Source organism: Trachemys scripta, unplaced genomic scaffold, assembly GCF_013100865.1.
Source record: "Trachemys scripta elegans isolate TJP31775 unplaced genomic scaffold, CAS_Tse_1.0 scaffold_112, whole genome shotgun sequence".
Lineage (NCBI taxonomy): Eukaryota > Metazoa > Chordata > Testudines > Emydidae > Trachemys > Trachemys scripta.
Window position 1 is genome coordinate 24,584 of NW_023260485.1, and position 13,666 is coordinate 38,249.

Below are 13,666 nucleotides of genomic sequence, written 5' to 3' on the forward strand. Positions count from 1 at the left end.
CCCTATTGCTTGTCCCATAGCAAAAATTATTTGGTCCATTAGAACTGGGGGGAGGCCCAAAAGAGTCCTTAATTCAGTCATGGTCTTCCCTTCCTGCCTAAAAAGTCCCCCAATTTGGACTGAAAATTGATAGTTTCAGATGGTGGGGCAGGTGGGAGGGAAAACATGATTGTGCTTGTATGGTCACCTTCCATCCATCCTTCTCTCCATCTGGCAGAATTACATGGGGAGTCACCACAGTAGACAGTATAATCTTGCTCTCTACAAGAAGGGATAAAGTAGCTTCCCCTTTTGCTTGCATCTGACTCCGAACCACACAGGTTCCCCATTCTTTAACATTAGCAATCTCATTTTCAATTGATCTAACTTCCCATTCAGTGGGTAGGAAGTGGCGTTCAGGGTCAGCCCCCTCCAGCTCACACCACGTCACAAGCCTCTTCTGGTAATCCATACTGAGAATTTACTTAATTTCCCAGGAAGACAGTAAGGGTGTATATAAAGGTCTGAGTTTAAAAGACGGGATCCCAGCGGTGCCTCCAATGTAGCGCCCCTCTCCACCTGGTTACCTCCTTTAATGGCAATCCACTTCCAGGTTTTGATGGACAGGTCTGGGTTCTTTTGGATCCCGCCACCCACTCAGCAGGGTGAATCTTTTTTGTTTTCTATGAAATTATTTGGCGGTGCCTCCACCCCCCTCACTCCTTCCTGGCAGGGTCACCAGAGCAGTTTGGGCAGAAAATTCTAACTACAGAGTAATCGCCACTTACTTGCCAGATAGTTGCAGACTTCCAAGAAATAACACAACACACAAAAATATATTCAACACAATAATTATATTAAACAGGCAACAAATACAACAATAACAGGGTGAAACACTATTTTTAGGGTCACCGGTGCCTACACTGAAAACACCCGTGACTTGATGTAACAAGTGTAAAACTAGTGTCCTGTTGGTATGTGTACTTTGCTGGGGCCCTTGATGACCTATACAATTTTCTGCAGTGCTTTAGCAGTGTGGCTGACTGGGTTCAGTACAGCCGAAAAGTCCCACAAGTGGGAGGAGGTGGTGAATCCCTCCACAGGTATAATAAGCAGCAGGTTATAAAATCCTCAAACCCTCACTCCCTGGCTTGAGGACATAGTTCAGGGAGTAGGGCGTCCCCAAAACAAATTCCTTAACTAAAAAACGGTGCACTCACGAACTCCATGAACGATCTTCAGGTTGGAAGATGATGCTGGACTCTTCAGTCACTGCAGAGGGGCTGCTGTCTGCTGTCAGGGATCCTCCTCAAGCAGGAATCAGGCTGCGGCGGTCCCAGGATTTCCCCTCACCACAAAGGGGTGTAGGGCTCAAGGTATAGGTTATACAACTACCCTAACATCCAAACTGTAGCCTCCTAGCCCAGCCCCCAGTCACACACTCGGCAGGCAGCTTCCCTGGACTAGCAGAGCTGACCATGTGGTGACTAGTCTTAGCTAGAGAGCTGGAGGTGAACCCAGCCTGGCTGGGGAAATTTCTCAGCAAATGCTACCAATTGGGACTCATCCGTGGGGAAGGAAAACCCAGGTGAGGGATCGGCTGTCAGGTCCCTAGAGGCCAGTTCTCAGGGAGAGCCCTGCTTGCAGGCCTGGGACTCACCAGCTCCCCACTCTCCAAAATGGCTTCTCCCCTCTCCTGAACTCCCTGGGAGGGGCATCTCACTCCCTATCAGTTGCGGGGCAGACTCTGAGTTTGCCTTGGTTCCTCCTCCCTGAGCTGCCAGCAGACAGAGCTCCAGGAATCTAGGTAATCTCCTGGGGGGTTACACATTGGTCACAGAGTTCTCTAGGCCAGTATTGCATCACAGCTGCTTCTTTCCTGGATATCAGTAAAAGTTCATCCATTTAACAGAAGTTCCTTTGTTCAAAGATTATTCAGCTACTCACAGCTGTGTGCCAAAAGATTACTCATCCATGAGGGCCGGAGTTGGTCAAATGCCCTGTATGTGACAGACTGGCTCCGACTTGTACAGAGTCCTGCCATCAGTGTACTTCTCACTAGTCACATGATTCAAACTGAGCCAGTGTAACTGGTATGTAACATGTCATACCCAGGGGATTTCTTAACAGCAAAACCCTGAGGGTGTACTTTTACTGAAGGCTCAGTCTACCTTCCTTAGATACACCCATGCTGTTGTACTGGGTTAGAGAGAGATCCAGGCCTCAGTCTATATGCTTGCCTTGGAAATGCACCCGACAGCTGTGAAACTGGGAGCGTGCTCTGAGTAAAGCTAGGCTCCCTAAGGCACTGATCCTGCCAACACTTTAGGCACAAGCTTAACTTTTAACATACCCATAGCCCTCTAAGTCGTTTCACTCACCGCACCACCCCTAGCATTAGGGCATGGCATTGCAGGGGTCTTTGCATCTAGCACCCCCTAGGTGCTTCTTGGGCCCTACAAAGGCCTATTTCTGCCCACAACTTTGCCCACCAGCTAGTAGATAATGTTTTCACCCCTCAGCAAGGAGGGTCTTATACGAGTTCGGCTCCTCTTCAGCCCACCCTCCAGGCTCAGTTCCCAGCCTCTTCTAGGTTACCTTTAAGTCACTCTCTGGCTTTGGAATAGAGCCCAGACTCTTTTCCTGAAGTCTCTTCACTAAACTGTCATGGTCTGTAGTTCCTACTGCAAAGTGAACCTTCTCAGCCCTAGTATGAGGCTGGGTGCTTAACAGGCTGTCACCTGACTCCATTAGTCACCTGACTCTCTCGCTAAGATGCAGCTAATTATGGCACAGGTGGGCTGATTGAACAGGCTGGCCCCAGGCCTGCGGGTCCTTACAGGGGAGGACCACCCTGTTTCAAAATACCATAACATTAAGCATGTGCCTTTGTGTTTGCAGGATTGTGGACTCGAGTTCATTTTTTACAATTTTGAGCAGTTGCAGTGTTTGCCATATTCCCTTTTAGTAAAATACTAAATTTTAAAAAAATTCAATAGTTCAATATTGCACAAAAAGGGATTTACCCTTGTTGGCAGACTGAGGTTTCTCCCCAGGGTCCAGGACAACCCATGCTTTATCTCTTGTGCTGTTCTCTTCGGACTTTAAAGTTGAAACACCTGCAATACTGTCTCTTGTAAAAAGAACCTATGGAAAGATTGCTGTCCATGAAGGGTGGTTTCTTTTGGCTTAATTTGAAGTTTCTTCGCTCTGTGACAAAGTCTGGGCTGTTCTGTTTAGTTTTATTTAATTATCATTATTAAATATAATAACTTCTGCTTCACTTATAGTTTTTCTGTGGACAAGATGCTTCTTTGCAAATAATCTCCCATTGTGCTCAGACCAAATCACTGGAGTGTGATTCTGCTTTGGTCAGAACACAAGCCTTGTCAAATGCTATTGGGTTAGTAGAAAAGACCTGAAATAAGCTGTTTGAAATGTCTTAACTACAACAGCCTGACCTATACAGCCTTCTCCCTTTCTTTCTTTCTTTCTTTCAACCCAGTGGTTTTCAACCTGTGGTCCACAGACCCATAGGGGTCCTCAGACTATGTCTAATATTTCGAAAGGGGTCTGGTACCTCCATTCAACATTTTTTAGGGGTGCGCAAATGAAAAAAAGGTTGAAAACCGCTTTGTTCTAGCCAATTTACCAGGGATTGTTCTTCACCAGGCTCAGATTTAAGCCACATTTAAACACAAAATTTACACCAGTTTAACTAAAATAAGTTTTAAAATCAATTCAGTTAAATTGGTGCAAACTCCTATGTGGACATACTTCTGTTTGTTCACAACTGGCGTTTATCAGTTTTGCTTAAATGACCAAATCGGTGGATAATGATTGGTTATTGATATAAGCCAGTTGTAAACTGATTTGAGTATGTCCACCTGGGAGTCTGCATTGCCTTAATTAAATTGATTTAAAACCTGATTTTAATTAAACGTGCCAATTTCATATGTAGACCAGCCATTAAGGGTTCGTCACTGCAATAAAATGCCCATGACATGGCTGTGGCTGGCCCAGGCCAGCTGACTTGAGCTCACGGGGCTAAAAATAGCCGTATAGACGTTTGGGCTGGAGTCTGGGCTCAGAAACCCTGTGAGGCGGAGGGTCTCAGAGCCCAGGCTCCAGCCCAAGCCTGAATGTCTACACTGCAGTTTTTAGCTTCACAGCCCCAGTCCTGTGACCTGGGCTCTGAGGTTCAGTGCAGTGTGAACGCACTCCATATGACTGATTTTCAGAAGTGCTAAGTATCCACAATTCCCATTGAAATCAATGACGCTATGGGTGCTCAGCATCTCAGAAAGTCAGGCCACAGCTGCATTTGGTTGTTACGGCTCCCCTGCCCTCCCTTGGTTCTTGTCACGAGTCAGAAAGCAGAAGACCAGAGTCCAAAGCACAGGCAATGTGATGTTTATTGGGGTGAACGAGCAAGCATATCCCAGCTCTTTACACCAGTAGAGCTCTCCTGTTTCCCCCCTTCTCCTTTTAGTAGGCTTAATTATACCTGTAGTGCTCACCCCTGGTACCACCCCTTACAATTTATGGTCATATTCCATTTTGGAGGGTCTTGAGTCTGGGGGCTTTGGTCCCACCTCTGTTGTGCCCCATGGGAGGGGTAGGGAGTGAGATTGTGTTTCAGGCAGGATCACCATTTCTTTGGCTTTTATGTTCCTTATACCTACTCCCTCACCCCTCCCGCCTGGTTGCTTGACCTTGGCTTGGGAGAGGAGTTGGGCAGCCTTCAAGTGTACGTTCATATATTTAACTCCCACCCTACCCAGCAACGCTTTAACTCTATTCCTTATCTTTTCTCGTTGGGCTATAAACCCCAGCTGGCTGTGGGCAGATGCAACACACACTGTCTTTGGTCACACGTTCGTAAGGATATAAGAATATCAAAAGTCAAACGGGCAAACAAAACCCAAAATTCTATCTCAGGCTAATAAACAGGCCTAGATACTGTATTTCCATCGCCAACGCTACTATGAACATCTAGCTCCACTTGCTCAGAATCACTTTGGAGTTTTTATCCAAAGGTAGAATTTTATCCAAAGGACACAAGGCAGTACTAAGTCCAGCAATTAAAAAAAGATTTCTGCTTTGTCGTCTTTTATTAGAGTGTGGGGGTGGGGGTGTTTGGGTTCACCACGGTTAACTCCCACCAACGTTGTTCTCCCCATTCCATTTCTTTTGCAACTTGATTTTTTGTTAATTCTCAGTTGTCAGTTCCCATGTGTATATCACTGCTACCTGGACAGCTCATTAAGCTGCATGACGTGCTAGAGAAAGAAAAGAAAAGGAGGACTGCAATGGACCAGTCACCCAGTGCATCTTTGAGCACAGAGAAGACAAACAGTGGAGACTACGTTAACCTAACGAACACTATGCCAGAGTAAGTTCAGACTGAACTATGTCAATACAAGTCTGATCAGAATTTTCTCTTTTCTTTCAGAGCATTTTAATTTTCCTCTGTATAAGCTACAGGGGTCTGTGCTGGGCCCAGACCTCTTCAACAGAGGGGTAAACAGTCAGGTGGCAAATTTTTTAGATGATACAAAAATACTCAAGATAGTTAAGTCCCAGGCAGATTGCAAAGAGCTACTAAAGGATCTCAAAAACTGGGTGACTGGGCAACAAAATGGCAGATGAAATTCAATGTTGATAAATGCAAAGTAATGCACATTGGAAAACACAATCCCAACTATACATATAAAATGATGGGGTCTAAATTAGCTGTTAACACTCAAGAAAGATCTTGGAGTCATTGTGGATAGTTCTCTGAAAACATCCACTCTATGTCCAGCGGCAGTCAAAAAAGTGAACAGAATATTGGGAATCATTAAGAAAGGGATGGATAAGAAGACAGAAAATATCATATTGCCTCTGTATAAATCCATGGTACGCCCACATCTTGAATACTGCGTGCAGATGTGGTCGCCCCATCTCAAAAAAGATATATTGGAATTGGAAAAGGTTCAGAAAAGGGCAACAAAATTTATTAGGGATATGGAACGGCTTTCATTTGAGGAGAGATTAATAAGACTGGGAACTTTTCAGCTTAGAAAAGAGATGACTAAAGTGGGGATATGATAGAGGTCTATAAAATCATGACTAGTGTGGAGAAAGTAAATAAAGTGTTATTTACTCCTCATAACACAAGAACTAGGGATCACCAAATGAAATTAATGGGCAGCAGATTTAAAACAAACAAAAGGAAGTATTTTTTCACATAACGCACAGTCAACCTGTGGAACTCCTTGCCAGAGGATGTTGTGAAGGCCAAGACTATAACAGGGATCAAAAGAGAACTAGATAAATTCATGGAGGATAGGTCCATCAATCAGTATTAGCCAGGATGGTGTCCCTAGCCTCTGTTTGTCAGAAGCTGGGAAAGGTCGACAGGGGATGGATCACTTGATGATTACATGTTCTGTTCATTCCCTCTGGGGCACCTGGCTTTGGCCACTGTCGGAAGACATGATATGGGGCTAGATGGATCTTTGGTCTGACCCAGTATGGCCGTTCTTACAAACAAAACCAATTATTTATATCAATCATTAGTAAGACTATGTTTTAGTCACAGGTATTTTTAATAAAAGGGTATTTTTAATGACAGGTCACTGGCAGTAAACAAAAATTCATAGTTTGTAACCAGTCCATGACTTGTACTATATACCCCTGACTAAAACTTGGGTGGCCTGGGGACACCGCGGGTGCTCTGGGGCAGGGGGCAGCCCAGGGGCGCTGCGGGTGCTCTGGGGGGAATGGCCCAGGACTCCAGCTGGTGCTAGGGGAGGTGTGTGGCCCAGGACCCCCACTGGTGCTGGGGGGCGGCCCACGGCCTGGGAACCCCGCTTGTGCTGGGAAGCAGGGGGAGGGCTGGCAGGCTCCCTACCCAGCTCTGCGCAGCTCCAAGAAGCGGCAGGCAGGTTCCTGCAGCCCCTAGGTAGAGGGGCAGCCAGGGGGCTCTATACGCTGCCCCTGCCCTGAGCGCCCACTCCGCAGCTCCCGTTGGCCAGCAACCGCGGCCAATGGGAGCTGTGGGAGTATTGCCAGCAGGCGGAGACAGCACACAGAGCCGCTTGGCCATGCCTTCGCCTAGGAGCCGAGGGAGGGACATGTTGCCACTTCCGGGGAGCACCCTCCCCCCGAAGTAAGCACCACCCAGAGCCCTTACTCCTCCCCCCCTGGCACACCAACTCCCTGCCTCAGCCCCGAGCCCCCTCCCACTTCCAAACTCCTGCTGCTGCTGTGTGGGAGAGGCACGGTGGCCCGAGACTGCCCCAGCAGCGGTTGGCAGCCCCCGGGCCAGCCGCACCAGCCACTGCAGAAGTCATGGAGGTCCCAAAAAGTCACAGAATACGTGACTTCTGTGACCTCCATGACAGACTCGCAGCCTTATTCATTATACATTCAGGGATCTACATTTGACTTTGTCAGGAGTAGCATCAAATTTTATGCATTTGTTCTTCCACTGAACACCGTACTACACTGTCCCTTTTGGTTTATTGAGCCAGTGCTTTAAAATACCTATTGCATAAAAAGAAGAGGGAGCCAGAGGTCTGAGAGCAACTGTTGCTAGCTTGTTTCCTTGTAGCATATGTGTATTTGATGGGTGCATTCTTGGTTTCAGGAACTATCACGTCATTATCTTCAGAAAAAATCCCTCATAAACAATAGGAGCCATGATAGACTGCAGGTTCTTCCACAGTGATGGGCCAAAGCCACCATGTCAGGATCTGGATTCTGAACACATCAAAATTCGGGCAGAGGTGTTCGGAGCTGAGATTTTGTTTTAGCCCATTGTAGAGATTGGGATCATTTGCAAAGTTTAGCTCTGGATTCAGCTATGGGTTTCAGTGCACAGAGTTTGGGTTATTTGGATATGGGGGTTTGGTTCAGGCTCATCTCCGTAATTCAGTAATCACTTAGATTACTCTATCAACACTAGAGAATTCTGGCATTTCAGCCCCATCACTCCTGATACTTCCAGTTACTGTAGCAGCATTTCAGAAAAGACACTGTCCTCATCTTGTCTCTCTCCACTCGCCAGAGACTTTTGTCCTTGCTGTTTCAATGTGTTTTGTCTTGAGAAAGTACAAATGGGCCATATGCTGCTTCCCTGGAAGCTTTTTCAACCATGCCTTAGACTGTCACATATGTTTGTCTTTCTAGGAAAATTATACTGTACTAGGTAATATATTTGCTGGTGATGGATAGTCAAAGTATTCCACGTAAGGTGAGCAAAATGGGTCAGTTTACATTACTCGCTTTCCTTTGGGTATGAAGCCTTGTTGGTTACACAGTCTGCCATCTGAGCTGTGCCCCATGACCAACACGGCTACCACTCTGAAACGCTGAAAGGGATGAATCATGGCGATCTGGACTTCTGCCGATTGGCTAACATGGTGGCATCGCTCTATGGAATGACGCTTTCAGGTGTGAGACTTCTTGGAGCGACAAAGGCAAAGGGCAGCCCCGGATACCTAAGTTACAGGATACTCTACAAATAGGCTGATGAGGCAGGTCTAGTCCTCAGGCGGCCTCATGCTACTTGCCCATAGTGGAGTGATCGGCTTCTGCTAGTGGAACTCAGTGTGTTCATGCTGCTTCTCTCCTCCCTTCTTTGCAGGTGCTTCTATGCAGTGTCACGGCAGAAAGCGATTGAGATGTTAGAGAAGAATCCTTCTTGGGGAAACTTGATCCTGCGGCCTGGTAGTGACAGTAAGAACTACTCAGTCACTATCAGACAGGAGATAGAGTAGGTTGAATCCACAAGTTATTATCTAACTGCTAATTGACATGTACTGCGTTATGATGCCTAATTTAGAATTCCCAGAGATCGCTTGTGAAATCTGTCCCATATTGTGAGAATAATCGGGAGAAGGTAAATCAGGGATTGAGCATGGGCTCAATAGACAGTGTGATTGGCTTACGGAGGAGGAGAGGATTGACATTTCGACAAATAAGATACAAATCAGCCAAAGAGTGCTGGCCTGATGAGGCAGGGGGCCTGAGCCTGGTCCTTGAAATGTCTTATCCTACATCATGGAATCTTAGACTTTCAAACCCCAGAGTAAGCATCAAAAAACACGTGCACACGCTAAAATTGAACTCGGCATCAAACCACACAAAACTTGTTACATTTCAACGTTTGGAGAGCTTCAAAACCAGAGGCAGCTGAGACCCAAAACAAAGTTCTGGGGCTGTAGGTAGCACTTCTGCTCTCCTCTTCCTGGCCTCACTCACCCCAGGGACTAACCTTTTCTGCCTCCTTCCCTAGGGGGACCAGACTTTCAGCCAGGACCCCAACATAGACAGGAGTACCCAGGAGGGTTTGGGTTGGTAACATGGGCACTGGAGACTGGGGGGAAGGGCAAATGGCCATTGCTAACCATTTTTAAAGTGGGGGGGGGGAAACCATGTGCCTCCATGTTTGAGAACCTGAACTCGGAACAATAGAGACAGGGGGCCCAAACCTCCCCACACACACACACACTTTGTCCCCTGTCTGAAGCTGAGTGACAATGACAGAGCCCTTCCCCACTGGAATGACGGAGGGGCAGGTAGGCCAAATTCGAGTGAGGGGTGTTGTGACCTGGTGCATGGGGTTACACCATCACTCAAATTTGGCCCATTTGGTTCCTTCCCCCCACACACACACTTTTGCAGTCCTTGTGGTGCCAGTGGTTGGAGACCGGGATGGTCCATGACACAGAAGGGTCCCCTCTGCCCCGGTCTAGGGAATTCCTGTGCTGTTTTGAAACACGATGTAGAACATTTCTATAACTGTCTGAGTCTGAAATCTAAAGTCATTAAAGTTTCTGGCATTCTTTCAATGAGATTTTCACCTAGAAACCAGAAAACAATTCCAAGAGACCCCACACCCCTAGGCCCTGCTGCTGTTTCTAGCGTCCTCGAGCAAAACCTCGGAAGACAAAACTTGCTATTCCTGGTATTTCTAAAGTAAAACAGAGACCTAAAAAATACCTTTCCAGCTTCTGCTTGATACATCACAAAGCAGCAAAAAGGCAAACAAACCATTTTTTTGCCCTTAAGCTGGTCACCTTTAAACGAACTGTTTCAAAAAGAGATTAATAACATTAGTGTATTGAAACTTTCCACCAAATGAACAGCTTAAATAAAAGACAGGAAACCTGCAGCCATCACCATTCATTTTCATTTATACTGTATTTTATGAACAGCAATGTATTAATACTGTATTTTCTTTTTGTTTCAGTGGTCCAAGCATAAAGCACTACAGAGTGGTGAACATGGGCAAAGGTTACACCATTGAACTGGCAAGACCAGTAAGTGGGTGTTTCCTTGTTGGAGATATCAAACCATGTCTTGGGTCTGTGTTAGAAAGTGGGAAAGAATATGGAAAAGTAGAACAAAAAAAAGCAGGGATTTGTCTGGTTCATAGATTCTAAGGCCAGAAGGGAAAATTGTGATCATCTAGTCTGATCTGTGTAGCACGGGCCAATGAACTTCCCCAAAATAATTCCTAGAGCAGATCTTTTAAAGAAACATCCCATCTTGATTTCAGAATCGTCAGTGACGGAGAATCCACCACGATCCTTGGTAAATTTTTCCAATGGTTAATTACGCAGTTAAAAATTGATGCCTTATTTCCCCTCTGAATTTGTCTAGCTTTAATTTCCAGCCATTGGATCATGTTTTACCTTTGAGAAGTTAATTCGATGTCTGTGACCAGCCTGGAAATTGAACTCGTATCTGAACTTGTCTACACGCAGAGTTGTACCAGTTTAACTAAAAGTGTGAATTAAAATCAATTTAGATAAAACAGTGCAAAATCTGGGTGGACTCTCTTATTTTGCTTTTAGCCAGGCTTGTTTCAGTTAAATCAATTAAGAACAGGTTTAAGCTAAACTGAAATTACCCTGGTTTATACAGAAATAAGTGTCCATACAGCTTTTTTTTTTTTTTTTTTTTTAAACCAGTGTTGAAATTCACACCTTAAATTAAATCGGTACAACGTTCTCCCGGGTGGCTCACACTTTTCTTCTATCTAGTTCTGAAATGCCTGGTCTTCCATCACAATTTAGAAATTGAAACTTGAGAAATCAGACTGCTCGCCCAATATTACCATGGCACTACAGGATGACTTTTAAGGTTTCATTTGGATTTGCAGGTTGGTTAGATCTCTGTGCCCATACTGGACCTTGCCAAAGTAGGAAATTGTAACCTCTGTTGCCCTTGACTGGGTTCTCAAGGATGTTACCACACCACACCCTCCAACTCAGTCTCCTGAAATCTACAAGAAGTTTCCTTTTCTCTGAGGCATCTGCCACTGAATAGCCCCAGATTAACTGGAATTGGATGTGGGGACTGTTAGCTCAAATAAAAATGTTATTGACGTAGTACAGAAAGGATGAAAAGGACTAAACCAAAGATGGTTAAACAAACTGGTACTAGTTCAGTGGGTTGCTATAAGTGCCCAGAGGTAGAGCCCAAATGTTAAGTCAGAAATTGGTTTAAAAAGCTGAACTAAAACAAAAGACAAATGAGAGGCAATGTTGCCTAGTGGAGAGGGCATTGGACTAGGACTCAGGAGACCTGGGCTGTATTCCTGGCTCTGCTAGATCACTTTCTGCCTCAGTTTCCTCACCTGTAAAATGGAGATACTGAGCGTGATCTCCTCTGTAAAAGCACTTTGAGATCAACTGATAAAAAGCCCTGTGAAACACTAATGACAATTATTTTGAACACCAGACAAATAGTAAAGTAATGGAGCTTCACAAACCGGCAATGGTAGAGGTTGCAGCAGCTTCCAGGGATCACAGACAAGGGTGTCATAGGTGTGCAAACCCAGGGGGACTTGGCCATTAGAGGGAAAAAATCTGGAAAGGGAGCACATGTTGTACTTTGCATTGGACCCCCGAAAACGTCAGGCCAGCTCTCCACTCCCCTGTTGTCCTGGAAGCATCTCTCAGGTATGAGCATCTCCTCCTGCTAGTCAAACATCTGCCTTTGATGATGATCCTAAAATGAAGCTGTGCCATGATGGGGGTGGTGGAATATCCTGCGGAGCCATTTTATTAAAACATTTCAGCTCATTTTCTCCCTCTCCCACAACAAGATTAAAATCCAAGGCCAAACCCAGGAGTTCACACTCAACCCAGATTCCCACTGTAGGATCTGATAGCCTGTCTAGAAAAGCTTTGAGCTGAAGAGGGGCAGAACCTCAAGAGACAAGTATTTTTCTAGTGGTTTGTGTCATGTTTTACTTTGGGGCAAGGGAGGAACCCACGCTGTATTGTACTAGCACTTTGCCCGGCTGGAGCTGCACTGTGCACTGAGGGAGAGAAAGATCGCAGGACGGGTTTCCGGGCAGCAAGCCTAAACTGCAGCCTTGTTCAAGGCCCAAGCCTGCGGTGCATCCCCCCTCAGTGCCATGCATAAGCCCCCTCCTACAATGTGCCTAACATGCAAGGCTGATTTTCAGCAAGTATTTTGTCCTTGTATTTGGGTGCTCCGGGAAGCTCCTGTTTTCACTGCACTTCTAGTAGGTGGCCCTTGAAACACAGTGCATTGGGGGTGAATCCAGTTTCAGCTACTTGACGATCTCTTTAGGTACCTACCTGCTAACACATTTCTGACTGAAAATGTAGCTCACAGTAACTTTTCACACCCCTTTTTCTTACCTAGGTTATACGCCAGAGCCTTCATGATGTCATCGATTACTTTGTGAATCAAACGCAAGGGAGCTTGAAGCCATTTGTCACACACACGTATGACAACAAATTGGGTATGCGGCTTGTCTCTACACGTAGGCACAGCTTCTGAATTCCAGCTCTTAAACTGCGTTACTGCGAGGGGTCTATACTGGCAGTAACTAATCTGCAAGCAGGGCTGAAACGTGTGGGCATAAAACATGGATTGAATATTTTGAACAAAACCATCTCATGTTACAAACAGAGGAGTTAATTCTATCAAGTAAATGAATCACTCTAATTACAAAATAACTGAAATAAGCCACCTATTAATTCAGCAGAGCTGGGAGGGTCCGAGCTTGGGCTGCAGCCTGAGCCAGAAGTCTACACAGCAATGAAACAGGGCCACAGCCCGAGCCAACTGGCACCGGCTAGTCGCCTGTTTTTCTTTGCTGTGTAGACATACCCTTATTCTTAATAACTGGGGCTAGGTTCTTCAGGAAAGAGACTGCTCCCACACACAGGGGAACATTACATCTTCTGTCCTTTTTCTGCAGCCGGACTTTCTTTAGAGCAAGTCCCAAGAGAGATGCACCCGGCGATTGCCCCTCAGCCCAGAGCCAAGCCTCCCCGGAGATCTATGCCTGAGAAAGTAGCAGCACCACTTCAGGAGTATCCTGTAACCAGATACGTGCCTGGTGAGGACAGGACAGCTTTGGGGGCCTTCTGTTTCTTTGGAAGTTAGGTTTGAAAACGGGAAAGTGAGTTTTTTGGGGAGGGAAGTGTCACGTGCAGTGGGGGATACAGCAGCATTCGGAGCATCTCTCCTGATCTATCAGCCTGCACACCCCTATTATCAAAAGCAGCATCGCTTCTCAGGATGTGGGGTAGATGCAAGCAGATATGGTCAGTGAACAGAGGGAGGGATTAGAGATGGAAGACAGAGGTTTTTGCCTCCAGCTTATTGGTTCAACCCAGATGAGGACTGCAGTGACTGACACCTGTTC

At 45.9% G+C, this 13,666-nt stretch overlaps 1 protein-coding gene across 1 annotated transcript in view; it reads left to right on the forward strand.

Annotated features, from left to right (window-relative positions):
• LOC117870245 (signal-transducing adaptor protein 1-like) overlaps positions 1 to 13,666 on the forward strand; it is a 35,071-nt gene that overhangs the window by 19,177 nt on the left and 2,228 nt on the right. Inside the window, exons 5-9 of the mRNA XM_034757335.1 lie at positions 5,202 to 5,374; positions 8,615 to 8,743; positions 10,223 to 10,292; positions 12,655 to 12,754; positions 13,217 to 13,357. Of these exons, the coding sequence (XP_034613226.1) occupies positions 5,202 to 5,374; positions 8,615 to 8,743; positions 10,223 to 10,292; positions 12,655 to 12,754; positions 13,217 to 13,357 (613 nt within the window). The remainder of the gene's footprint in view (positions 1 to 5,201; positions 5,375 to 8,614; positions 8,744 to 10,222; positions 10,293 to 12,654; positions 12,755 to 13,216; positions 13,358 to 13,666) is intronic.